The 26,998-nt window shown below is 54.9% G+C and overlaps 8 protein-coding genes across 8 annotated transcripts; 3 read left to right on the forward strand and 5 right to left on the reverse strand.

Annotated features, from left to right (window-relative positions):
* Nucleotides 1–487: 487 nt before the first annotated feature.
* On the reverse strand, nt 488–1,644 carry VTJ04DRAFT_3481 (uncharacterized protein; the record flags this gene model as incomplete). The annotated part of the gene is made up of 2 exons (XM_069361386.1): nt 488–965; nt 1,022–1,644. 2 exons carry the CDS (start codon nt 1,642–1,644, stop codon nt 488–490), a joined length of 1,101 nt encoding a protein of 366 aa, XP_069222002.1.
* A 513-nt stretch (nt 1,645–2,157) lies between these two features.
* VTJ04DRAFT_3482 (uncharacterized protein) lies at nt 2,158–3,382 on the forward strand (the record flags this gene model as incomplete). The annotated part of the gene is made up of 2 exons (XM_069361387.1): nt 2,158–2,524; nt 2,583–3,382. The coding sequence occupies 2 exons, from the start codon at nt 2,158–2,160 to the stop codon at nt 3,380–3,382; spliced, it is 1,167 nt and encodes a 388-aa protein (XP_069222003.1).
* A 424-nt stretch (nt 3,383–3,806) lies between these two features.
* Nucleotides 3,807–5,552, reverse strand: VTJ04DRAFT_3483 (uncharacterized protein; the record flags this gene model as incomplete). Its single annotated transcript, XM_069361388.1, has 1 exon — nt 3,807–5,552. One exon carries the CDS (start codon nt 5,550–5,552, stop codon nt 3,807–3,809), a length of 1,746 nt encoding a protein of 581 aa, XP_069222004.1.
* Nucleotides 5,553–7,697: 2,145 nt separating this feature from the next.
* VTJ04DRAFT_3484 (uncharacterized protein) lies at nt 7,698–7,902 on the reverse strand (the record flags this gene model as incomplete). The annotated part of the gene is made up of 2 exons (XM_069361389.1): nt 7,698–7,744; nt 7,797–7,902. 2 exons carry the CDS (start codon nt 7,900–7,902, stop codon nt 7,698–7,700), a joined length of 153 nt encoding a protein of 50 aa, XP_069222005.1.
* Nucleotides 7,903–17,474: 9,572 nt separating this feature from the next.
* VTJ04DRAFT_3485 (uncharacterized protein) lies at nt 17,475–18,748 on the reverse strand (the record flags this gene model as incomplete). Its single annotated transcript, XM_069361390.1, has 2 exons — nt 17,475–18,089; nt 18,146–18,748. The coding sequence occupies 2 exons, from the start codon at nt 18,746–18,748 to the stop codon at nt 17,475–17,477; spliced, it is 1,218 nt and encodes a 405-aa protein (XP_069222006.1).
* A 2,351-nt stretch (nt 18,749–21,099) lies between these two features.
* On the forward strand, nt 21,100–21,383 carry VTJ04DRAFT_3486 (uncharacterized protein; the record flags this gene model as incomplete). The annotated part of the gene is made up of 2 exons (XM_069361391.1): nt 21,100–21,160; nt 21,217–21,383. 2 exons carry the CDS (start codon nt 21,100–21,102, stop codon nt 21,381–21,383), a joined length of 228 nt encoding a protein of 75 aa, XP_069222007.1.
* Nucleotides 21,384–21,399: 16 nt separating this feature from the next.
* Nucleotides 21,400–24,244, reverse strand: VTJ04DRAFT_3487 (uncharacterized protein; the record flags this gene model as incomplete). Its single annotated transcript, XM_069361392.1, has 2 exons — nt 21,400–21,457; nt 21,519–24,244. 2 exons carry the CDS (start codon nt 24,242–24,244, stop codon nt 21,400–21,402), a joined length of 2,784 nt encoding a protein of 927 aa, XP_069222008.1.
* Nucleotides 24,245–25,211: 967 nt separating this feature from the next.
* Nucleotides 25,212–26,434, forward strand: VTJ04DRAFT_3488 (uncharacterized protein; the record flags this gene model as incomplete). The annotated part of the gene is made up of 2 exons (XM_069361393.1): nt 25,212–25,270; nt 25,336–26,434. 2 exons carry the CDS (start codon nt 25,212–25,214, stop codon nt 26,432–26,434), a joined length of 1,158 nt encoding a protein of 385 aa, XP_069222009.1.
* Nucleotides 26,435–26,998: the final 564 nt, after the last annotated feature.

Below are 26,998 nucleotides of genomic sequence, written 5' to 3' on the forward strand. Positions count from 1 at the left end.
TGGTGAAGAACTGGGGGCAGAATTGGTTGTTCAGTTATGAGCGTTTGTTGATCTGGTTGATCTTGGGAAGTTGCTTGTCTCCGACCGAGCTGTTTATTTGACCGGAGCCGAACCGAGCTGCAGCTGCGGCATGGTGGGACTCGACTGACAGGTGGTGCGAGCTTCGGCGTTGGTCTGACCCATCAAGCCCACTCTCATCCCGCTGACACGCCGCATCCCGCATGGGGGTTTTCCCAACTCTATTATTACTCTATACATTTCTCTTCTATTTTCTCTTTCCTGAGACGATCACAGTCTTAAAATCGCTGTGATTGTGTGTGTAGTCCCGTACCGTGCTCCCAGTGATTGAATGACATCAGACTCAGAACAACATGTAAATATCACCGACCAGGCCTTCCTGCACGACCACCCACCGCCAATAGCTTAAGTGAACACGCACTGTCCTATCCATGAACCTCAGGCCTCCTTGCCCACCATGCCTCGTCTTCTAACTCCTCGAGCGAAAGAAACCGCCTCGAGGTACCGGCGCACGATCCCTGCGGAGCAGCATCTCCCTCAGGTTCACATTGTGCTTCGCCACCTTTGGTGCAAGTCGTGAATCGCCTTTCGACTTCACCACCCGGTACGCAGTAGACCCGATTCTCTTGTCCTTTGGGTGCTTGGGGTCGCGAAGTAGCGGGTGCTCAGCTCCAAGCTTCATGCGCTTTTGTTTCGCATCGGCGCCGGAACTGGAAACGCCTCGGAGAGCCTCGTCATCATCATCATCGGACTCCAAAAGCTCGAGGGGCAGCAATTTTGGCGTCTCCCTTTTTCTCTTCAACACTGCTGAGCTTTCCTCCCCGTCCTCGACTTCGTCGCCTTCATCATCCGGCTTGGCCAACTTTTGGTTGCGTTTCCTCTCCGCTGCCTGTCGCTTGAGGCGAGCGTCGCGCTCTTGCCGTTTCCGCTTCAGCTCTGCAGCTTGTCTTGGTTGAGTGAGTAATTAGCACCACTGGAAGGATAAGATGATTGCTTGACATACTGTTCAGCAGCCTTGGCAGCAGCCTTTGCGGCTTTCAAAGATTCGGCTTCCGCAACGCGCGTGGAAACCGCCTCGGGAGGTGCCTCGTTATCCGACTCTTCCTCGGATTCGTCTCCCGGGCCGTTCTGCGCCGCGGGTTTAATGGACTCGAACGGATTCTCCATGGGGCCTTCCCTGGGCGTCACAAACTCCTCCTGTTCGCTATCGTCGAATTTGATGTGCTTTCTCCCAAGAGTCGTTTTGAAGGCTTCCCCTTCATTGTGCTGCTCACTTTCACGGACTGAGCTGCTGGATTTTGTCCTTCGAGAAGATGATTTTGACTCGGTAGTATCGATAGTCACGCGCTTCCCTGAGCGAAGAACCCGGGGAGACACCGTTGACCTTGTCGGCGCATCAGGCAGATCATCCTCCTCCTGCTCTGCATCCTCCTCTGAATCGTCCTCCTCATCATGATCCCGAGTCTTGTATTTTATGCCAGCGGCTCTCAGCAAAGGTTGGTCATCGTGGTCATTGGCCTCTGGCAAAAGCTCTGGAAGATCTTCCAGGTCATCCTTGACCACATCCTCCGGCTCAGAGTCAGACAAGATTTCAATGACCTCGGGTGCCTTTTGTGGTGCTGACATTGTGGCTGGTAATGGATTCGTGAAGAGCCTCCAGAACGGATTAGAAAAGGTAGATCCCAGAGAAGTAGAGCGAGTTGGTTCCAGGAAGTGGCGGCGATCTGTTGAAAGTCGGGGCCGGAAGCTGGCGTTGATGTTGAGATGCAGTTTTGTGAATTCAGAGTTGAAGCTTGAACTTTTTCTTGGTGGCAGGGGCCGGTACCATGCACCCTTATTTGATTGGTCAGAAGCCCGTTGTGGACCCACATTTGGATTCTCCTCGCACCGCGTCGCATGGTTCTGGAGCTTGTTCTGACCTCAGTTGACTGGACCCGATCAACCACCACCCAATTGTCTGAAATGCCCATTTAAACTGGTGGGGGTGAGACCCCTCAGGTAGGTATCCAACCTACACAATCATCAGCTTGAAAGGAGAACAGAAGAAAGGTCCGCACCCTTTTTTATATTGTTGGGTTCATCACCGTTTTCTCCGAACATCCCAACCCAAACTTGTTCACCAGAGGACTCCATTACGCCATGTGGCCACCAAGGCCACCAGCAGCCGCAAGGCGCCTTGTCCGGCTTTTGCGGTCCAGCAGCATCCAGTTCCCCATGACCCAAACTTCTTCATTCGCCAGTAAACGCGCATCGAAAGAATGGAAGGAGGCCAAGAAAGTCGGCGCGTTGCAAAGTTATCTCTATGGGTCTCCGGGCAAGAAAGCCAGATTCACTGCATCAGACATTCCTTCCGAGGACCTATGGAAGGACTTTTGGAAGGACGAACAAGGCCCCGGAGATCTTTCTCCAGAGAAGTGCCGTCTCATTGCCATCCGGTACTGCGAGGTCTCGGTAGGTGAGCACGCGATGAAGCATCCCGAGAAGTTCATGCCGGCGTTACTGAAGGGTATGCCTCATACAAAAGTCTCGATCCACGTGGTCCCATGCTTACAACAGAATCCCAGAATACAATATCGACTATGATTCTTTCTACATGATCGCACTACCATTGTTCTTCTCCAAGAACATCAACGACGTCGGTACACACATGATGTATGACTTGATCCTCATGGAGCATGCGCCGTCCACCCTTACCATGATGAGGGTTGCCTGGAGAACGGCTCTGGGCAATGACTACCGGGACCTCCAGTCTAGCCGCGTGTTCCGCACCTGTTTTTCGCATTTCAACCGCCTGCTTCTCTCGAGCCAAGATCCTGACGTATTCACCCTGAAGGGCCTCTTCGTCCAGCTCGAGGGTAAGGGTAAGGGGGATCACATAGCCCTTCCGTACTTCGACAAGGCCATCAAGCTTTCGCACACGCTCCCTCCAAGCGAACTCACCAAGACGCCCGCACCGGGGGCTGGCCTAGATGGGGTCACTGATGCCTCAGCCGTTGTTCGAAAACCCCGCTGGAGCTTCGAAATGTCGTGCCACTACGGTCGGGGCATCGCACTCATGAGACTGGATCGAAAGGAGGAAGCTATAGAGGCTTTCCGTGTTGCCGCGGTGGAGCTCAACTACGCGCCCGCTCTCGTTACACTGGCCAGGCTACTGCCGCCGGACACACCACGGGGACTTCTGGAGGCGTATCTGACTTCTGCTGCCATGACCGGGATGATAGAGCCAGCTCCACTGCTTGCAGAGCTGTTGGCCAGCAAGGCAAAGGATCCGGCGCTATCGCAGGCAGAACGCCGCATGGCAGCTCAATTGAGGAACGAGTGGTGGATTTATGTCGCGCAGGCGGGGGTTCCGGAAGCACAATGACCATGGTAGATGAGGGGCCATGAAAGAAAGGTACCCCAATTCATGATCCCTACCTAGGGAAAGGAAAGAGTCCTTGACTCCGGAGTACCGTTGGTGCCGTCCCGGCTGGGTTCAGTAGAGCACGTACATAGTACGGAGTGCATTGTCCTCGAACAGCATGCTGGCGCTTTCTAGTGAACACATCCTACCGACCATTAGAGGGCTAGATTATCTTATGTGACTGGCTAGAGACTTAGATCGCCAGATTGACCATCGAATGATTACCTTACACACCAGTAAGCGCACACCCAGACCAGAAAATTGAAACTCTCGTAACCAATTCTAGAACGCCGTATCGTCATCGCCATCCATCCGTTGAGGTATCATGAATTCCAAGCCAAACATAGAAAAGAAAAGATTAACCCAACTGGCTTAATCGCTTCCTTCACCGCTTCAGTTTCTTCCTCGGCCTCTCCCCATCTCCATTATTCCGCCCCGCATTCGAACTGTTCTCATCATCCACATCATCATCGTCGTCGTCATCATCCTCCCGTCCCGACCCCGTCCCCCCCCCATGTGCCTTCCCATTCACTTGCCCCCCAGCGCCTCCATCGCCAGACCCTTTCCTCCCCGACTCCCTTTTCTCATTCCCCTTCTTGATACTAATCAAACACCCTTGCTCCTTCAACCTCTTGGTCAACAGCGTGCTCGCCTGCATCCCTGGGAAGTCCTTGGCGTTATACACCTGGAAGGGCTCGCTCATGGCGGTGGCCACGATGGCCGAGCGCTCTCCGGAGCACATCTTTGCCGGGTCGAGCACCACCAACGCAAATTTGAGCCGGAAGGTCCCCGGAGTCCGGCAGCTCAGGTCCGGGAAGCAGAAGAAGCACCCTTCCTCACCCTTGTCGTCGAGCCCCACGAACGGACTCGCCACCAGCGTGCCCATCAGCCGCCGCTGCTGCCGGAAATCCTCGGGCATGCTGCTCATGTCCCGCTCCCCGCGCTCGTCCCAGATGCTGCAATGTACGACGGAGAACTGGTGGCGCAACCGCCGGGAGATTTCGTCGCGTGTGAGGCTGCTGCTGCTGCTGCCGTCTTTGCCGGAGGAGGAAGACGATGGGTGGATGGTCAGCTGGACGATCGGCGGCGGGTCGATCACGCGCCGGTCGCGCTCGCCGAAGCCGCAGCTGCGGGCTGCGCATGGTTGCTGGCGCACGGTGATGCGATATTCTGTCGTGGCGGTTGGCTGGCGAGGTGGCGGTGGAGGTGGTGGCGGAACGGGGTGGTGAGACGGCGTTGATGTTGTGGTGTGGAGCTTGGAAGGGGGAGCGGAGTTGGTGTGTTCAGGATGAAGCTGATGGTTGTTGGGGGTTGATGTCGTAGTTGTGCTGAGGAGATTCGAGATGCTCATGGACTTAGGCTCCTGCCTGGGGTAGGTTGAGATGTGTGTGCTTGGTGGGCTTCGTGAGATGTGAGGCGGCGGCGGTGGGGCGACGGTACGCCCACCAATGCTGGGTAACGCTGCTGGAGACGAGGAGTATGGCCCAGTTGTTGGACACGCGGCGGGCGATGCGGTTGTTGCTGTTGCTGCTGTTGATATCGGCGGAAGGGCGGCATCATGCTGAAGTGACCCTCCCCTGGATCGTGGTGATGGGTAGTGGAGGTGCGAGCGGGCCGCTGGATTCTGGCCGTGAGAATCATGTAGGGGAGCCATTTGCCTTAGCCGGAGCTCGTGAGCCATCTCCTCGGCCGACCTATCGTTAGGTGTTGATGGTATTGTCGGAGAGTGGCGGATATCAGATTGTCGTCTCCCCAAGACGCTTAAAGAGTGGTCATTGTTGCTTGGCAGCGGCAGCTGTGGTGGTGTTTGCCCAACAGGTGATGGTGTTGCGTAGTCGGAGTAGTACGACCGCGACCTGGCGGCGTAGTAATGATTATCCTGGCCATTGGGAAGGACGGGCGAAGGACTGAGGTGGTCGGCTGGCGGAATCATGGTAGACATTGGAGGCAGCCGGGGAAGTTGACGCGGCTGCGATACTGGTGGTGGTGGCACCTGGTGCTCAGGGGCATAGTGGCCGCCGTTACCTGGAGCGTACGGCTCGTGGTAGGCATAACGGTGATGCTGAGCCATACCGTCCAAGTGGGTATGCCGGCCAAAATCGTAGGGAGCCAACTCGACGGCTGCCGACATTGGGAGGGAAGACGGGTCCCGGAGATGTGGGGAGGAAGAGAAAGCCAGGAACACGCGACGGATGTGTTCCTGATGGTGCTCTGTGTGCCAGTTCTGTGTCGCCTGAGAAACTCCTTCGCGCGGCTGATCACTAGGACTGACTCGGGATGCCCTGCGCGGGGTGTTGACGGGAAGCTGCTGTCCCCGACAACCCACAGTCGCAAGCCCGGCAACCGGATTTTAGGCCTGAATTCGGCAGTGTCTCAACGTGGGAGATGGTAGGAGAGGCTAATACTCGGTCCCAGGCGGAGCCTCTTCAACGAATGGAGGAGATCGAACGGAGTGTGTTTATGGATGCAATTTCTGTTGACCCCTGTTCCGGGGTGGTCGTGGAACGGCAATCTCGTACTTCCAATGGGGTTTGTTCGCGTTCGGTGGTCTAGCAACAGATGCGGCAGGCTACGTCGAGTCCCAGCACTAGCGGTGACACTGGAAAGGTAGCGTCGGAGGCAGTGTGACAGTTGCGAAAGATGGTTGGCGACATTCGTGTCCTCTGCGGTTATGGCTTGGCTTGCTGTGATGCTTCTTCATCAGCTGCGTCGAAGGATCATAGAGCGCAAGAGCTGGATAGAAAAGAAGCCAGAGAAGAAAGGACCGTCAAGTATACACAGAGCAAGCACCCGGTTATGTGTGGGAGAGGTCGTGGGCCGTAAGCCTAGACATACAGCGTCTTGCACTAGGACGACATATAAAGAGAGGGTAGGGCAGAGCCATGCAGGGTTGTCTGCTGGTTTATCAAGTGCTCGTCTCTGCCAAGGCCCGGCTCTCTCGGTGCATGGAACAGACGGTATGTTCCCGTTCCCGGTTGAGTCTGGGGAAACGGTGCATCCGGCTAGGATTGCAGCAGGATGTCTGGGGTAGCAGTCGGTCGGGATGTGTCAGAGCAATCTGGCAAAGCCGGGCTGGTGGGCCACGGTTGTAGATTGAGGGAGGGGAGTGCGCGACGGTCGTTTACACTTAATTCCTTTCTCTTGCCCACCCGGGAGAAGGTAGCAGAAGTCATCTAGCCACCGGATGAAGGTGCCCGAGATTCGACCAGCCATCAGGGTCCAGATACCTGGTAGGGGTTCTTCGGCAACACAGCCCGACTGTGAGACTCGACGGCCACCAACAGGTTTGAAAGAGCGTACGCTAAGCATACCAGGGACATACAATGCCTGTCGACCAGACAGGGCCGCGGGTCGGCACAGAGCCAACGGGTGGTGGTCGAAACGGTTGGTGTGAGGTTCAGCTCGATCCCGTCATCATCCATCGATAAACAGGTGGCACAACACACAAATTTGATACGAAGCATAGAAACAGTGTTTTAGAAGCTGGCCTGGAAGCCGTGGAAGGGTCCAGTGCCGGAGCGGCAGGGGTTGGGATGTGCGTACCGGGAGAGCTGCCGAACACAGGCCTGTGATCAGCATGTAACTTGATTCAGGGGTATGCCATGGCTCTAAGTTCTCAGGTCCAAGGCGAACCACACCACATGCCACATTCCTCGTCCCTCAGCCGTCAAGACCTACTAAGTAGGTACCAGGTGGGCTTGACAGTCAGCCCAAGGCCGCGGCAGTACGCCTGTCTGGGACAACACCTGAAGTTGGCTGCTTTGCTCACGAACAGCAGTTGAACTGCTGGCAGAAGTGGTGTGGACGGCGCTGACGCGGACCGGAGACCGGCTGAAGTCGACTTGTCGCAGCGGCTTGAAAGGGTGAAACCGAGCAGCCGGACCGCGTGCGTGCATAGTCAGGCGGCCCGGGAGTGCTGTATTCCTTTGACTCGAGTCTTGCCGGCGAGACTGACACACAGTCAGGCCGTCGACCTCAGACACAGCCGGATTACACCGGACATATCCAGCTTCATAAAGAAAGCGGTGATGATGGGTCTAGTATCCATCGGATCTGTCGGATCCCTTTGGTCCTCCTCGTTTCTCTCAGACACTTCCACGTCTCGTGACCATCACATCGCCCATAGATCAATGCATTCACGTTCGTTCCTCCGCAAAACAGATCAAGCTGCCAGAAGGCAATGGCATCGTCAGGTCGGGGCGTGAAGACCCAGGTGAGAGGGGTGACGAGAACAGTCAAAGTCGGAAGAAGCACTTCCACCCATAGGAGAGAGTCTCTAGTTGCCAGACTGGGCAGGTCGAAGAGGTTGTTTTAAGCCCTCCCCTGTAGTTAACTTGTGGCGCCCAGCGGTACCATGTATTGTTGAACTACGTACTCCGTAGCGTAGGTCGGATCGGGAGGATCGGTGGTAATGGAGTCGTGGCATGGGTGAACGGGTAGCTCGGCTTGATGGAAACCGAGGCGCCTGTGCGACGAGTCATTGGTGAAAATTGATTTGAGGTTGCGAAGCCTCTTCCGGTGTTCCAGGCTCTCAAACTCTTTCCGCGCTTGTCGTGGAGGAAAAACCTGGAGCTCGAGTTTTTCGCAAGTGTCACTGCTACCTCTACCGTTACTCAACGTAACCTGGGGAAGGAACGTCCCATGGGCGCTCCTGGGTGGTTACCCCGTCCCCCGGTTCCGGCAATCGCAACGGCGTTTCCCATTGGCACCAATCGCCGGGTAGAAAGTGCAAGTGGGTCACACATCCCTGTCCGAAGGTCCCTGCCACTTACCGATCCTTTACCTGGGAGGTCAGAGAAGGATGTCAGTCCGGGTTGATTCAGACCTAACAACCTGCCCAACACTGTTCGCTTCTGCCAGTCAAAATGACAAAAATCCTCCATGCTGCTGACATGTTCTTCCTTCGTTGTGAGAGAATAGGTACGTACAACGTATACCTCTCCGTGCCGTGTGTCCTGTTGTCGCTCCAAGCCACCGCGCCCACCCACTCCGGCCTTCTCTTCTTCTACCTACCCCGCCGGATTTGAAATTCTACCGGAAGATGCTCTGGACTTATGGCCTACTATACTTCAGGTATCTCCCCTGCCGAACTGTCCAATGGTCGGTTCATCCAGTCTCTTGACTACTCACCTCCTCCCTCATCCGGATACGCGCCAGTGACCGTGTAGTGTCACACGAGCCATGTGCCGGCTTTTCTGCCGCAGGTGAGCCAGACCTTCGCCCAGGCACATTTCGGCAGGGCTTGAACGGCTAGCCTCAATTGCTCAACATGAATGTAAGCGTGTATTTACGCTCGCCATCCTATACTATATGGCCGTTGTCCATCATGCGTCACATGGCCACCTATTGTGCACAACATTTCCCGAACTTCTGAACCTGCTTCTCGCCCACGATCTCAATGCCAACTTCAGTCACACACACACACACACACACATACACACATACAGGGGTGATGTGACATCGGGGAGCACACTGTCGACACAACTCCCCGGTGTCAAGAAGACGACTCGGCGACGACCGACAAAGGATGGGACCCGAATAGTTGACAAGGGCTCGTCATCAATCACAGTAGCAATGCTTGATCGCGGCGGTCTTGTTCGGAGTTAAGTCGACACACAAAACCTGAGCCTTGACCACACCACGGCAAGACGCTGGTCTCGATGCCGTAGGGCCATCTGGACCTGAGGCATTGCTAGGGTCTGACAAGGCAAGAAGATATGGTTCGCCGGCAACCGTGGTTGGATGGATGTAACCCTGATTTCCCGGTTTTCATCTAGCAAGCCACTCCGCGAACTCCAAGCTCGTAGCTGGAAAAGAGGTTGAATGCCGCTTAAACTTTGGCTAATCCGCCACCAGCGTCATCAGCGTCACAATGAGCCCGAGATCAGTCTCCGGCATTCAAATCCTGCCCCGATGAATCTGGCGAACCTGTAGCATCCGGTAACCGAAGACAGAAACCCACTTCCTGGATTCCAGCTCACCTACCCGCCGTATACGCAACCACCGATGCCGGCCGGCCCCCGATCCTGATGTTAGGATGCGTCGTAACTACACGGGACAGGATGTTGAGGGTAGCCGGGGTAGAAACCCGACTTCTCGCACACTTCTTTAGCAGAAAGCCTCCCAACAATCCCAGTCTAGCTACGCCTTCTGCCACCCGGTGAGTTGCAGGTCTGGGGCCGAAGTGACGCCGTGCCCGAAAACATGGCATCCTAAGAGGATCACCAGTGAGAACACAACACACAAGGAGTCAGCATCAAGACAATGCAACGGCTAGCCTTCTTTTGGCATAACTCGGAGTGGAGCATGATCGTCCCGTCGGCAGAGGTGGGGCAAAGATTCGGCACCCGGTGAGATGGGTTTGATGTTGGGCTGGCACCTCCGTCTTGGCCGGAGCCACGATCCCGGCTGTCCATCTTTCTCCGGCCTTGGCAACCCGAAAGGGTTTTATTATGAGGGGAGAGGAGACAGGCCGGCGGCAGGGCCAGACACGGGGTGAACTGGGCCATCGAAAGTGGAATGCTGTCAAGAAGGCATTCTGACAAGCTTTGTTGCGGGCGTCAAAGGGATTCATCCGTCTCGTTAGACGTTCTGGCGATTCCACAAGCTTTGTGCAGATCTCAACCTGAAGGACTTTGGCTCTGTAAGTCTCGATCTCACCAAGCCACAGCACAAGGACGGGCCGTTGGATTGCCACCCCTCCCACATTGGAAAGACACGAGCTGTTGTCTATAACAGCAAGCTTTAATGCGCCGACACAGCGCTAAACAAGCAGGATTCTAGCCCACGACTCCACGGCAGTTTGCGAAGCTTCCCAACGACAGTTACAGATCCAAGCCCAGCTGCCGAAGGGGAAACGGGTTTTCAGAACACGACCGCCGCCAATAAGGGATCATAGTTCTTGGTGACTTCTGTGTTGCTCGCCGCTTGTCAAACCTCCGTCAACTCATTTGTCTGCCCAGTCAAACAACCTGATCGGCAATGAACCAACCACTCAGCGAAGCCCGGAGATTACGACCTGGCCAAAGGAGATTGCAGTCAACCATGGGGCAACCGGGCTTACATAGTGAGCACATATTGAAGTTACCATAAAGCTGCAGCAGGAGCGGCTGTGGGGAGAGGTGCGGTCGCCAAGTCATCTCCTTTCCGACACAACGACTTTAATCGAAGGAAATTGCCCGAATGGCGGAATTACTGAGCTCGACAGACATGCTACCGCGAGTCCCCAATGACCCGGATGGTGGCGACGGCTCACCACTACTACTTTGTCTCTTTGCTCAGCGCAACGGACGGAGAGATCTTGGATCCCTCTTTCTCAGTTTATGCTTCAGCACGCCATCTCCATGCTCACAAGTGCGGGCGAAAACCGCGGCGGCTTGTTGGCACTTGACCCAACGGGATGTGCCCACTCACTGATCGCCAATCTGTTCCGCGCATTAACTGGTAGATTGCCGTCCGCGTGTCTAGTAGTAACGGTACGGTACATGGACCAAGGCACAGCAGGGAAATCCACGGGGGACAAGAGTTTGGGCCGACAGACAAGACTTCTCTGCGCTGAATGCAATACCACCTAACAGACCAGTCGTTGAGCGCACCGTATACCACCCTGTCGCGCATCGGACGGGTTTCTCCAGGCAGCCAAGTTTATACAGCTCACTCCTTGCACTACCTTTCCGGACCATCATGGCCTTTGTCTGTTCACCGACTGGCTGTCAAGTCTCCCGGGTTCCGTGCGTCAGCGGTTGCCGGTAGTTGCTCGGAGCCTTCCCGGAAAGCATCCTGGCAGTGCACTCTCTGAAGGATACCATTGAGGACGAACGCCAAGCACAAAATGCACGGGGCACGCAGCAAAAACCCTTCAGGCTCTTTGAAACGGAGTAGGAGCTGAACATCAACCACATGTTTAATAGCCAACCGGTGTTGGGGCCCACGGTTGTCGATGAGGATGCTGACGAATGCATCGAGGTCGCGAGTCCGGCTCGATATTGTCGTTTCCAGACTTCTCCGGTTCAGCGCCATTCAAGAGATTTACGCGTTTCCGAGCATCCGAGTTATCAGGGCCGCTACCGCCAACAGAATGAGCATCGCGAGCCCTTCCGTCCACTGCCTTCATATTCCTCCGACGTCTCGCGAGCCACACGCCGCCACAGGCAGACACCGTTTCCAGTCTCCTTCACGGGAGTTAATACGGAGCACTAAGAACTGGTATACGCCCTCTGTATCTTAGTGGCTTACCCAGACTGGGGAACTGGGAAAGCAAAAGCCGAGAGGTTACGTTGCAGAATGCTACCCGGCTGCATGCAACAAGAGAGCAACTTGAAACTGAGGCTAATTCTTCCCCAGATCCAACCACGAAGCGAGCGAGCGGCTTCCCCCGCGCGCCCGTTGACCAATGGCTCTCTGCTGCGGATAATCAATCTGATGAGGAATGATCGCGCGGGGATGGAGGGGAGTGTGGGTTCGAGAAATGTTCGGCTGAAGATCACGGAGATTCCCCCGTCAAGCACCGGACACACCCCGCCATATACGTACGCCCAACAATGCTCAATGGAGGGAAAGAATTTCCTTTTCTACGCCGGCTGGCGGCACAAAGACCGCGTGTCTTCGTCCCATCTTGTCGACGATCATGATGGATGCCTTGTGCAGCACCGCTGATCTCTTCCAGATGGTTTGCATGAACCTTTCCGCCTTCATATGGATGTGCATGCTGACCCTTTTTTTTCTATGGGAAGGGAAAATCATGTCGTCTCTGGACTGTGATTTGCGCTGTCCTTTCGCCGCGCTGAGCGTCCTCTCCCTTCGCATTCCCATATCTTCCTCCCCAAGGTTGCATTCCCCAGCAAAAGCTTACCGGGAGCCAAGAGCTTCTTCACGGTAGCCAAAAGAGAGACGCGTGGTATGTTCCACTCGTTTTGGTAAACGAGTAACAGTACATGACAAGCGAGAGAGGGAGCGAGGCAGACAGAAGCGTGAGAGGGTCGAAAATCCGGGTAAAATCAGCGTCTCACCAGATCCGGCTGTCCCTTTCATATAACGGTTGCCGTTCCTGGCCAGCAACGGAATACCTTTTCGGCTTCACATCGGGGGTTTTTCGCTTCCGCAAACCAATGGGCCGCCGTCCCGCGCCTGTGGCAGGGACGGCAGGTTGCTTTACGGGAGACTTCTAAAGTGCGAGGTCCTCCGGGTTCCGGGGAACACCAGCTACAGGAGGGCGGAAGACTGCGTTCGGTTGTCGGTTCCTCAGCGCAACACGACTGTGTGTAATGAAGTAGGTCAAGTCGGTACCTAGCTTCGCTGCCGTTGTTTATATTGAAGGGAAGCACGCAGTGCAGCGCATCCCGCCTCGAAGTCTCCGCTCCCATTCCTCTCCCGCATTGCCTTCATCTCATGCTCTTCCGAACCGGCTGAGTGAACCGGGAATTGGCTTCTTGGGGCTAGAGAGCTCTCTGGCTGTTCACGGCAGTCGTCTAAAGACCGGAGGGTTCCGAGGCAGTGAGCAAGTTTTGCTTTGGCTTTCTTGGTTACCGGACGAAAGTGAGATCCGATGGTGGTCAAGAAGAAGATGGCCAAAACGGTGGTCATCAATCTTGCCTGACATGGAGTATGGAAAAGGAGAGTGAAATGAATGTCTCCCACCTACTCTCTCTCTCTCTACCTCTGTCGCTGGGCTTCCACTTTGTCCGCTTTTGACTGACTAGATATGGGAATATAAGCTGCCAGCCTTACCTAGTCTTACCTTGTCTCATCCCCTCAACAGATCGAGAAATTTGATGACTTCTAAGTGTAGACGTGCTTCAGACAGAGCTCCTGCTGTCCACCCGATACCTCCGTGATATCTCTTGTCGCGCACTCTGTATGCCAGCCTTGACCCGATGTGTACACGCTGGCTTATGAGCTCCTGTTGCCGCGTCTCTACATTCCTGGTCGTCAGTGTAGCCTACCTGTCCACGTACATCCTGTCTCTTTCCGACATCCGGGGCGGAAGCACTACCACCACCGACACCTCCACCCGGCCCGGGGAAAGAAGAAACAAGGGTCTTGTTACCATTACCCGTTTAACTAACCCGTCTCTCCCGCTCTTGCTACACAACTCAACCAGCCAGCCAGTCACCCATTCCTAGGCCCGCTGCGAACCGTCCGTCCCGACCATCTACGTACCCGCCCATCCGCCTTGGTCCCGGATTTCCACAACAGGCCAACAGGGCGAAGCCACGTTCGTTGGCCAGAATGTCCAGAAGGACGCGCGGCGGGAAAAAAGAAGACCGGCCCTTTCTTTGCCTGGGAGTGGCGACAGTGTGGAGGTTCGACTACACATCCACTACTAGGTAGTTAACACAATCATTCGCAATCATCGTCGGAAATGCTGGCTCCGGAGGAATTGTTGGGAATTGAGTTGACTGGAGTTGAGGGATGATGCTTATTGTATGCCCCAGTTTTCGGTCAAAACGGAGGGTTTGGAAACATCCGTCAGGCCGACGAGACACTTCTATACAGCCTATGATGGCGATGAAGCGCGATCAACACTGAACACGAGCGACGGCAGCGGGAAGAGGAATATGTAACATCTCTGCCGTCTGTTTATGACAATGTTGAAGGATGTCAGCACTTTGTCTCTGACCCGGAATACAGGAGATGGGAAGGCAGAGTGCTCCGAAGGATGGGACAAGATGAGGAGGGGAAATATAACAATTGCCGTGCTTTTTGTGACAAATCACGGGTTCTGTCCGGGCTTTCTCTTTACCCAGGAGTTGGAACAAGAAGGGAGACGGAGTGGGAAGAGTAAAGAACAAACTGCGTTGTGCTGTCTTGTGGATGTCCCCCGGGCTCGGAGATCTTTCTATCCGCCCAACCCGTGACTTTGTAGCTGACAAGATGTGTGACAGAGTTCTTGCTTCATCAGGGCAAACTTTCCTAGGCACAACAGACAGACTGGCTGGCCGGCGGAGTCGATATGAAACCTCGCATCCATACCAACCACAGAAGACTCTGGCGCGCTGTTAGAAGCAACGTTGATTGAACACTGGGGCTTCCTCATCGATTCAGACGGTTACAGCTGCTTGCGAATGGAAAGGACAGAAACCATACGGCAAGGAACTTGGGAGGACTCGAACCAAGAGACCGAGGTCCTACGTGCGCCATTTGCTGGTCCATGACATGGATTCGCCTTCTTGCGTGCAGTGAATTGACAGCGACACCACACTTCTATGCAGTATTATGCCACAAACGTTATGACGGAGGCAACTGCTCCAGATGGACGCGAAGTAGTTCATGGACAAAACGATCATTATGTGGCCCAAGGGAGGGGTTCTCCGTCTTGGGGATGGTTGGCTCACGACTGTGGACAAATCTGGCACTCTGTATCATCCATGCGATTTGGGGCATGTGTTTTCAACTTCATTTCGTCTCTCCGTCGGCCAGCCGGGCGGGTTCCGTGCCGGGGAGGCTAGTTGACACTATACCTGTACCATGGCATGGGCAACATCTGGTTGGTGTTCTCTACTTGGGGTTGGATGGATCAAACGGGATAAATAACCCGACCCAAGAACGTAGTCTCTGGATGGTTCGCCAGAGGCCCCGAGTTTGAGAACATAAGCCAATGCTGAGTGGAAGCACTGACGCTAACGTCAGTATACCGAGACTGTTATACCCCTCGATGTTCATGCGCAAAGAGTTGTAGTCCCCTCACCCGCACTGATGTGGCCGCCGCCCGATCACAGGTCACGCGATGCAGCACAGAGGCCTCCCTACAACCTTCATGAGCTGTCCTGCAGGACAAACTACTAGGATCTCTTTAGGATGACGGGTTGGTATTTGGCGTTACGGGCAGGATTTGGGGCTCGATAGATGAGGTGCCAGCAGGCAATTGAGCAATGACTGTATGGAATCCGGCGTGCTTTCACAGGATGGACTGCAACGATGGCGTAGCATAGGAATCATCAGCGATGTTTGTCTGTGCATTTGCTCTGCCACGGAGAGATATTGAGCACTGGCCTAGAGCAACCTGTAACTTGGTCGAGAGTGACATTCTGGATGGAAGGGGGAAACATGTCGTATGAGATAACCTTTTGATCAACACAACCCAGCAAGATGATGTTCGTGTTGGCTTTCACCACCCAGAGTCAAGCTCTAGTGGCAACAATTGTGGCACCAGAGCCGCAGGCGAATCTATGTTGTGCCTCATTCTCCTTCCCATATCAAGATGGATTCCAGCTCAGCGCCATGAATCAAACTATTTGACTGTGGTTTTGGGACGAAGTGTCTAGGACTTCACGGTTGGGACGAGGCCGATGAAAGCGCAATATTGTCTCCGTGAGCAGCATGAACTTGAGCCATTCTATCAGACTGGATGACTGGTCGCAGGTAGGAACCGATAATAGTTGAAGCTATGCCGACGTGTCCATTACGAAGAAACGTGTGTTTCGACACATAGCTAAGTCCAACGTAATGAACGGGACTAGCAAATTGGCGTGCTCGGAGTCTGTAAAGTACACTTGACAAGAACGGTGGCATCAGCCATCGTTCAAGGGAGTGTCGGAGGAAAATCCCCTTCAACATCCTGGAGTTCGACGTACGAGAAAGTACTGAGTTCGAGTCGTAGGTTGGGCTCCCACCCCAAGGTTATCATGTAAAATACCATGTTTGTCTTGAACTCTAAGTTTGCCAGTCATGCAAAATGCCCAAAGCCGAAGTAATCACCAGTTGTTTGGAGTTGAACCCCGAAATAAACTCCCCAAGGGGGATTTTCGGAGCCGGCTAGTTCCTTCTCATTTTGAGAGGTGGCTATCCGATAAGCTTTGGTTATTGCAGCCAGAGAGTCTGAATAGATGGAAATTTGTGGTAGTTATCATTCAAGTCAGAGGCTTCTCTCTGGCTTTGCTGGATGAACGGGTTTGTCCAGAGAGAGAACTTCACATACATAACAGCCACAGCATGAAGTTCCTTTCCAAAGATTAATATCAGCTTGCTTTGCAGTTTTGAATCTGCAGGCATTACGTTTGGAATCCGACCAGGCAGGCAACGCGATCACAAATTACCTGGCTGAGGACTTTTTCGGCTAGGTTCCTCCACGCAAGGAGGCGGCCACGACAGGACTGTGCCCATGTCTCGAAGACTACTGGAAAAACTTTGCAATGTACACAACAAAGTACGGAAGGGAATAGCGATATCGAAACTTCAATTTCGACGACACCTCCTACAATCATGCCAAACGTAGCGGCCCTGAAAGTAAACAAACCCCTGAATCCCATGTGAAGGCACAACTCCGCCCTCTCTACTTAAGTATACTATCCTCTCACCAGCACACAGACCCAATCTCAGGTTAGGCAGATATCAATGGCATAGCCTTCCATCTCCCAATCTGAACAGCACACCATCCCATGGATGTCAGATGGACACGCCCGAAAAACAACCATGGGATCAGGACATCCCCTCGATACCCAGGAGCATTTCCCCATCCATAAATGTATGAAAGCAGTCGAAGCATTATTATGTCTGAATCTGCCGTAAGACAATCAATTTGGCCGCCCAAAACCGTTGACCGGGTAAGATAAAAGCATACCCTAGCGAGGTTTCCAGATAACTAGGTGATCAAGCATAAGATAAGCGCAAGCTATCAATACACATAAACCAAGAGGTATCAATTCATCATGAAACCCATTTTGCGCCGGACCAGACAGAAATGCAAACTCACTCCTCTTCCTCAACCCCTTTCTCTTCTTGACCTCTCAGGCCACCACTCTCTTCTTTCCCCCGACGCACCCTCAATCCCCGAGTTAAAGTTGATAGAGAAAAACCGGCCCAAAAGGAAGCGAAAGAGAAAGCAAAACAAGTAAGCCAAACCCCGAACACCAGCCTTCCGAAGTCATAAAATCATCAAAGCGGGAGAAAGGGGGGAACGGGGAAGAGGCTAAGAGAAAGGGGGTGGGGAAAAGCGAAACCAGAAAACAGAAGACGACTCCTGCAAAGTTCCCGTCCTTCTATCATCCCATCATGTCGCATAAACCCGTAAGCCCAAAACCAAAATTGTCTCCCGTTCACCATCCTCTGCACCGCCTCACATTAATCCCAGCAATGCTCCCACAAAGCCAGCGACCACCACCGCCAGTCCCACCGTCTCAAGCATCTGCGGCGCGCCCCCCACCCTCCCCGCGGCGTTAGGGACCACCTCCGCCGCCAGACTCTCATTCACAAAGTCCTTCTGCTTGCAAACCAGGTTCACTTGTTTTGCCGCTGCCTCATACGTATCAGCAATATACTGCCTCCGATCCGCCGTCGCGGCCTGATACAGCGCCATCGTCTGCTTGAGGCAATAGTTGCACTCGGGGACCGTCGATCCGGGCAGGGTCCTGTTGAGTGGGAGGAAGTAAATATACGTGCTGCTCGGGTTGCTCGTGTTGGTGACGGCGTTGGCGTAGCAGTAGGCGCCGGTGTCCGGATCGCGCAGGCAACCGGCGGAGTAGACGGGGGCGTAGGCGCGCATGGTCTTGTAGATGTCCTTGACGAGCTGGACGCGGTTGAAATCGGGGCCGCAGTTCTCCTCACGGAGAAGATCCTCGGAGATCTGCTGGAAGTAGTCGTTGCAGACGGTCGGGTTGGCCGCGCAGGTCGCGTCCAGGGTGCGCGTGATGCCGGACATGGACTTTTGTGCTTCGAAGAAAGATTGAGAGAGCTGGTGGGGAGGGTTAGTCGTCTTGCTGAGGACGCACTGGCGGATGAAACACTCACCTCGAGCAGCATGGACAGCGGATAGCACTGCTTGAAAGTGTCATCGTTGAGGAACGAGTTGATGAACTTTTGGCAGGGGGGTTCGCCTCCGTTGGGATCCGGGGTGAAGTCAGAGAAGAGGCTGTCGAGGATGCTAGGCAGTGGGCTGGCCGAGGCAACCGTGGTGCTCGCGCTTGTCGGTGTCGTCGTCGAGGAACCCGTTGCGCCGAGCGAGAAGGTGGTGGTCAGCTTGTCGGTGCTGCTGGTCGCGTCGCTGTTGCTGCTGGTCGTCGTGGGCGTCGGCTTGGAGGACTCGGAAGACGAAGACTCGTCGTCGGCTCTCTTCTGCAAGGGCACCCCCAAACGCTGCCATGGCAATGATGCCGACCTCCCGCCAAGCAGGGAGGGCTGTCCGTGCTTGGGAACAACATCGCGAGGCTCAACGGGGGGAACAGCGCCGGCCAGAGCATGGGACACGAAGCAGACGGCGACGGTAAGCAGGACAGCCCATGGAGTTGTCGTCGGGCGGCGAGATCTTGGCGACCGACCATGTGAGGATGACGAAGTCATCTTGTCGCTGGCAAATGCGGGTGCTTCCTCACCCTGTACGACGGGTCGCGGCATGATGTGTCTTAGTTTTGGAGTAACTAACGAGTGACTGTGGATATCCCGATTGTCCGGGTCAGACAGACAGATCGGCGCCCGGCGGGCTGGATGCGGAGACGGAAGACAACGACCAAGTCCTGGCCAAGTCGAAGAGGCTCCGTGAACTTGGCTCTTGGTGGTGCAATGTCTTCCTTGAGGTAAGAGAGCAGCGGTGCAGGTCGTTATATCGGATGTTGGTCTGGGCGCCCTGTCCCTTGGGATCTTGCTCGTGGCGTTGGGACAGCGGTCGTGGGGAGATGGTCTAGGCCACGGATTGGCCAATATGGGCGGACCGGGTAAATATCGACGACTGCCGGGCGATCGACAGGGACGCCAATGGGACGCGATGGAGGGCGCTATAATTTGCGAGGCAATGCGCACCTGAACGACACGCGCTTCTTTGACCGCCTCTTGTCTCTTCTAGCGGGAAGATTCGAGAACAAAAGAGGTCGAGGAAGGAAAGAAAAAAAAAAAAGAGCTGAAGACAATGATTTTCTGCGCTTTCACTTTGAACAAGTGAGCGAAGCGCAGCGAAACCGCATGAGGTGGTTCAACGGTCCTTGATCAGTGGATTTCCACCCCCGACATGTCATCCAGCCCAACACCACCCCATTTCCAGCACCGACAACCGAAAAGGCATGCATTTGCCAGCGTTCGCCATGCAATAATCCATGATGGGCTGTGCCTTGGCGCAAGCCACGATCGGAGAGACTTGGGCCTAGACTTGGCCAAGCCGGACGAGCTTGGGGGTTGACTTTGGATGGACAAGGGAGAAGACAGGGGAAGCACAGGAGACAGACAGGGATACACAGTGAGATGCGGCATGGGTTGCAGTCGAAATGACCCACTATTGAGCCGCCCTTGCCTCTTCAGGAAGACACTAGGGCAGAGTTGCAGTGGTTTTTCGGCAACCCACACGGCGGCACACAGCGGGGCTCCGTTTGCGTGGGCCGCGATCTGGATGCTTCTTTCCATTGCATCTTGTGATTCCCATCTCTTGTCGAGTCTCTTGCTCGCCTTGTGCTTTTTTGCTTCACGTTGTGTTCACTTGTTGGTTGGCCTCCGTCGACCCAACATCAAGGGATGAATGAGCACGAACCAACACACATCCATAATACTTAGCCGGATACCAATCCCGTCTTCTCGTCCCCAACACAATGCACCAACCTACCGGAAAACGGGCCGGAGGACGGGATAGTCCAGGCAAATGCAGGTACATATTGGATGAGATTGACGCAGGGCGGCAGAGAATGGCGAGAGCTGACAGCTCCGAGAACAAGAGATCGCGGTTTGGGAAAGAGAATCGTGGAGGGCCAGAACACAAGGAAAAAAATGGAGACAGCAAAAGAGCCGCGCCAAGCCCCAACCCAAGATCCACCGAAAAAGCTTCGACGAACCCAAGCGAGATGATGCTTGTCCACCCGCGATCACGGTCGGTCTGGATCTGGCTTTTGCAACCAACGGCAGTTTTCCAGAGCGGGAAACTCAGGACAAGACAATTGAACAAACTCGCCACCTTGAACATGAAATTGCTTCCAAATATCCATTTTGTCTGGATTTATTGGCCCTACAAACAGACAAACAGCAAAGTACTGTCGTCCCGGGCAGCAGCATTTCCTGAAGTCTTTCCTCTCAACATTGACTCGAAGACCGTACGCTCCTCAGTGGGACCTGGGAAAGGAGCCGATCGGGTAAGCGGGCCAAGAGGTTCGATTCAATACGGGGTTCATGGTTCCATCACGGTTCATGGAGCATCCTTACAGAGTAACAAGACAAGAACCGCCATTGACGATTCCATCAATGAATTTCCGGAGCAGTGCCCGTTCATCCTGTCTACTAGTAGTACGGTTTGACTATTGGACCCCACGTGGACGACTTAGGCAGCTCAGAAACCCCCAAAGTGGAAAAAGTCCGACCGTTTACCGATGTCACCCTGAGCCAGGGGAACACACACTGCGGCGAACACAGCGACATGACATGGAATGAAGAAAACAACGCATGGACAAATCTACCTAGGTCTCTCCACCTTGAAGTAAACATCACATGATTCATGATTCTTCGTACACTACTTTGTAGAATGAAGTGGGATTTGCTTTCGTGTCCCCGAGTCATCGGCTATCGAGTGATTTATTCGACCAGCCGCCGCCAGCAGAACAACGACAATAGCTATTTCCCGGTCGCAATCGCAAGCAGAGGAGCCCCTCGAGGTATCTAGTACGGAGCATTATGCATTTTCCTCCTTGCAACTTTCCTCACAGAGTCTCAAATAGGTGTGCAGGCATGGGGGTCTATAATGAACACAAAGTAGTAGTTATTGTGGGAGCTGTCCTATGCCCCTGGAATCCCCCGAGACCGCTCCTGGCCCGACTTCAATCCATAGACCTCTACTCCGTACATGCTTTTCCATGCACACGTCGTGTCTGTTGTGGACGGAACGGATTAAGCAGGCAATCCCTGTAGCCTCATCACCACCACGCCGCTATCAGCCAACACATTGCAAAATAAGTTCAGACATCCCTTTCCCAATACGCCATATAATAATGCCGGCCATGAAAGCCAGACCAGAAAGCTTCGTCTCCATCTCCAAACACCCCAGAAGTTCGTTTCCTCGTAGAAGTCCAAGTGAATGCCTACGCCAGGTAGGTATACGAACCATCCTCAGCTTCGAGATAGTCCTTTTCCACCAACCTATTGAATCTGTCAGCATCCTTGTAGCTCATTCGAGTATCAAAACATGAGGCAAACTTACTTATCAATATTCGCCTTGATTTCTGCGGCATCCACGGCGCCTCTCTTCTTCGTCTGGTTGATCACCTCCGCCACCAGCTGTGCATGCGTCATCGTCTTCCTGCTCTTCATGATCCGCACAATCGCTGCCTGCGTCTCAAACTGCCTATCGGCAGCCACGCGCTGGTGGGTGGCGCGGTTCTCGTCGCGCGTCTCGCGCAGCTGGATCTGGTTGATCTTGACGCGGAAGCGCGGATCCGTGAAGCTGCGGTTGACGCGGAACGTGTCGGACCACTTGACGTCGCGGCTCTTGGGGTGCTTGGTGAGGACGCGAGCCTTTCCGCACGCCAGGCTCTGCAGCGTACGCTCCAGCTCTGCGCCTTGGAGGCCCGTTGCTTGTGATATTTGTTCGCACGTCAGCACACCGGCGGCCGGATCGTTGGAGTTCTCGTTGTCCGGCTCGACTTCGTTGAATAGCATGAGCACGGCGGCCTGGGGTGCGCTGACGAGCAGCTCCTTGACGCCACGATCAAAGCGGGCGCGGAGTACGCAGTGCGCCATATTATGCATCCACGTCAGGCGGCGGCCCGTGTGTTTGGATTTGTAGTAGGCATCGAACCGGTTGATGTGGTCAAGCACCTCGCGCGGTAACTGCACCCGCACTTCTGGGAAGGTTGGCCAGGCGGCGGCCGAGAGGATGTTGACCGTCAGGTCGATTTCGTGGCCGCGGCCTTCGTCGGCGCGGCCTGTGCCGGCGAGCCAGTCGCGGTATGATGCCATCTCCTCCTTGGCCAATTCCTGGTCCTTGAACATCTGCTCCAGGTTGTGGGTAAAGCTGGCGCCGCATTCGACCTTGAGCTTCGTGAGCATGCTACGCTCAGCATCCTGGCTCGCGCTGCGGCCTAGTAGCAGACGGCGGGCCAGGTCACGCTTGTAGAAGGCCTCGAACACGTCCTTGCCATCGACAAAGCGGAATAATTCGAGAGCCTGATCCAGCTGGCGGTCCAGTTCTGCGTCCTCGTCGGCCGTGCTCGCAACGCCGCTGCGCTCTGCTTCGGCACGATCCCTAACATCCGAAAGCAGTTCCTTAGGTAGAGTCTTAAGCCCGCCACGCAGGAGCATGTCGATGTGCTTCGCAATCAGCTCGCCGACGCGCGACGTGCCTGTTCCCCACGATGATGCGGCGCCTCCCTGTTGGTCGTTGATGAAGTGACTGAAGGCTTCGCGCAAGGCGAACGAGAAGGTGTCGTCGCGGAAGAAGGCGTCGCGGATGACAACATCGAGGGCGCGGCGCAGCTGCAACAGGCGGACCACCATTTCATCGGCACGATCAACGTCCCCAACGATGGCGGCGCCCGCCTCGCGGATGTAGCGCTCCCAAGGGACCTTGAGGCGCTTCTGCAAGCCAGACAGCTTCAGCATGTCATACAGCGCACGCATGGACTCCACATCCTGATCGGCCAACAACTTGGAAACACTACCACCATCCAGCAGCTTGTCGGCATACTGCTCAACGAGCGTGCGATGGGCATCAGCAAGGAGCTGGCGCTTGGTAGTGCTTTCAAAGTTGAAGCTGTCGCAGCGAGCCGTCTCGCGATCGAGCAAGCGTGCCACGGCCGTGATGTAATCCTTGAGACCACAAACGGCGCTAATCTCGGTGGCGAAGCGCTCGAAGTAAGCGTGAGAGTCTGCCAAAAATGCCGGTTCGAACAGGCGGCCATAGACGCCACAGATACGCAACAGGGTTATAGATTCGCGGAGCACCGAGTCGTCGGCCCGGGGGTCGTTCGTGCGGGAATAGTTTACCTGGCGGGACACGGCCTTTAGTAGTACCTGGGCATGGTCCGGCAAAGCTGACGGTTTGGAGGACGATCCAAACACGGCCTTCTTGAAGATGGAGATTGCCATCTCATTGATGCCCTGCTTCCCTTTGCCGCCTTCCCCGCCCCCTTGTAGCATCAGGTACGAGCGGTCCAGGTAACTGTAGAGGCCACGGACTACTAGCACCACTCTGCCCCATTCCTTCCATCGCTTGAGAACCTGGTGGAGAAGCATGTCTCCTGTCGCGTCATCCATGAAGTCGGTGGAAGGGACCTGACCCGTACCCATCCCGTTACGCCACTCTGCAAAGAGTCCTCCCAACATCCTCCCGCTGTTTAACCACTCTTCGCAGCGGCGGCGCAGGCGATCTGCTAGGTCGGCAGCATCGCCTTTCCGGCAGATGTCTTCAACGCCGCGATAGAGACGCTCCATGGGTTGAGAGACCAGGCGATCGTTAAAGATAGCATCCAGAGCGTTATCGAGGTCGGCATAGACGCGGGCATAGTAAGTATCGACAGGAGAAGAAGCGGCGGCGGGCCGGAGGTTCTTGACGACCAGTTTCCGGGCTACAAGGTGTGGTTGGAGAGCAGAACGGGGTTGCTGCTGTTGATGCTGGTGAGAACGTGAGGTGGTGAAGATGGCAGACGGGCCTGTGAGGTCTATGACCTCGGTGCCCTTAGGCGGGAGTTTTGGAGGCATGGCTGGAGGAACGTAGTGTTCGGAGCGCGGGCGCTTGGGATCGGGCTCCTGGCGGGAGGGTGCAGAGGGTCTGAAGAAGGCGGGGCGAGCCGCGGTCTGGTCGGAATCCGAGTCGACACGCGGTCGCCGTCTCGGGGTCGACGGTGGTGGAAATGTAGGATCCACGGCTGATGATGGGCTGGAGTGGACGGCGGAGGATGGGCGATGGCCGTGGGCGGGGGGAGGCATGAAGTCGGATGGTGACGGAGCGGGAAGCTCAATCGGTGTCAAGCACTGTGCAGCGTCTTACGGCAGTCCGGGCAGTGGGCCGTGCCTTCTACCAGGTCGTTTTGGGGGTGTTGGGTCGCAAGGTGGCACAGCGAGTTGGACAGTTGGATTCATGGAGAAGTGAAAATTGCCGATTTCTCGACTCTGATGTGTGACGAAGGGAGTTCTCAGACTACGATACCCATTCGCGTGTTTTGCTGATTGCTAATTTAGGTAGGTCTGGCATGTTGATAGAGGGAGCGGACTGCCTCTTCTGGCGCCTGAACGCTGGGGCGAAGGTGCTGATCAAAAGGTGGTGGAGCTGCTTATCGATAAGATGACAGCCCAGAACGAGACTTTGTCCCAGGACCAAAGTCCATTTTACCTTGTGGGATGCATCGAGAACTTGCCGTCGCTTCCTCTTCTAAATCTCGAGAAGACCCAATTGGGGGGGAATATTACGATTATCCTGTTGTTTCAAGAACCATACAAGGTTTTTTGTTTCATTTTATTTTCTCATGATTTGATACCTATTAAGGACCAGAGATGACGGGAGACGTCTATCCGCGGTGGCTCAATGTGCCCCTCTGTCATTGCGTCATTGGGTCAAATCGCCCCAGCCGAACCGACTCTATCTCCTTTATCGTCAAGGGAAAAAAGCTCCACTAAATTTCTTTCCTGTCACAACCCTTAGGAAGCTCTCGTTGTCTGGGATAGGGATGTGAACTGTATGGCCTGACATGACTCATGTCCATCTCTGCCCAATGCCATTGACACAACAACACCAAAACCTTTCTGTGTCCTTGACTATCCTCTTCTCAATCTGCGATTTGCAGATTTTTACCTCTTCGGCTGGCTGAGGTTGCGTGACGACCCGTGACGGCAGCTTCTGTCGCCACTTTCTTCCTTCTTCCCCGAGCCATCAGATCGACTTTCGCCGGATTCTATCATGGCACCTCCGACCGAACCCCTGAACCTCGATGTCGAGGCCATCTCGGGCATCTGCGGGTATGCATGATGGCCTCCCGCTCCTAGATCATCATCCCTCCTTCACCTTGCTGACCTTCCCTCAGCTCCATCTCCATCGCCTGCTGGGTCGTCGTCTTCTCTCCACAAATCATCGAGAATTTTCGCCGCGGCAGCGCCGAGGGTCTGTCTATCCAGTTCGTCATCGTCTGGTTGCTCGGCGATGTATTCAACATTCTCGGTGCCGTCCTTCAGGGCGTCCTGCCCACTATGATCATCCTCGCCATATACTACACCATTGCCGATGTTGTTCTACTCGCCCAATGCTTTTACTACCGCGGCTTCACACTGAGCGATGATGTTCCTGCCCCACCCCCACCCCCTCCTTCGAAATCGAAGCGTGCCTGCATCAGCAGCGGGGCCAGAAACGGAGGTCCCTCAGACGAGCGCACCGCCCTCTTATCCACCGACGCGTGTTCAGACTTGCCACATTATCATTCCCTCGGCGACCGTGAGCGCCGCGGGTCGTGGGTTTCGCACCTCTCCCCTGCCGTACCGTTCGTGAACGAAGAGATAGACGTTGCGGCACCACCTCCACCACCCACCACATGGCTGCAGGCTGTTGCCTTCAACAGTTTGGCTATCCTGATGGTATGCGCTGCGGGCGTCGCCGGATGGTATTTGAGCCGCACCCATGGCCAAGGCAGCGGTGGTGGTGGCGGAAATGGCACACCGGAACAACCAGCACCTCAGGCTCCTCTGGAAATGAGCACCCTGGGCCAGGTTTTTGGCTGGCTCTGTGCTGCTCTATACCTGGGCTCTCGCCTGCCCCAGTTGCTCCTCAACTGGCGTCGCAAGTCCACCGAGGGCGTTTCGGTGTTGTTCTTCTTGTTTGCCTGCTTGGGCAACTTGACATATGTCTTGTCTATCCTGGCTTATGAGCCACACTGCGAGGGTGCCGACGGTTGCGCCCCTGGTGAGGCCGCGCGCGTATACTGGCAGTACATGCTGGTCAATATGTCATGGCTTGCCGGCAGCGCAGGGACGCTGTTGTTGGACCTGGGCATATTTGTACAATTCTTTATGTATTCCAAGGGGGAAGAGCTGTGCAGCAGCAGCAGTAGCTGCAGCGAGATCGACAGTGATGAGGAAGGCGACCCATGGGATCAAATGCCGGTTTTGGAAAGAAACAATACGGGATACTAAAAGGATCTGGGTTTTTGGATGGGTAGAACAATGGGTCGGCAAATCATATTAGGCTGGGTCATTACAGGCGCAAGGAGGGACGGATTGTTATGATTTTTGTATATCTAAAGTATGATCTATCGATATATGAACAAGTTCCAGCCTCATGATGGACTCCTCACGGGGTTTGAGGCTGATTGAATCCGTTCTGAGGCAGATGCCAGCGAGCTAAAAGATCACATCATATCTCCCTAAGTGATAGAGCTCCGAAACTCCCAAGCATCTCCTCCACCTTGACAGACCCATAAACCTGGGGAACCGACGCCAAGGCGCCGGCGTCAAGGCTTCCCCATATTCTCTCCAGGTCCGCGGTTGCTTTGCGTCGGGGGTTTGTCAAAGAACGGCGGATACAATGCGGGGAGCCGAGGTTCGCCAGGAGGCGATGTGGGGTCGCATCTGGCTGTCGGTCTCTTCGTTCCACACATCACAACAGGGGAAGGAAGACGGCAGCCGAGGGTGACACGAGCGGTGCTTACAGTGTTAGTGATCATTGGATCTTAGATATAATTCCAGGCTTCGACGGTC

The sequence above is a fragment of the Mycothermus thermophilus genome (assembly GCF_041956435.1).
Source record: "Mycothermus thermophilus strain CBS 625.91 unplaced genomic scaffold VTJ04scaffold_2, whole genome shotgun sequence".
Lineage (NCBI taxonomy): Eukaryota > Fungi > Ascomycota > Sordariomycetes > Sordariales > Chaetomiaceae > Mycothermus > Mycothermus thermophilus.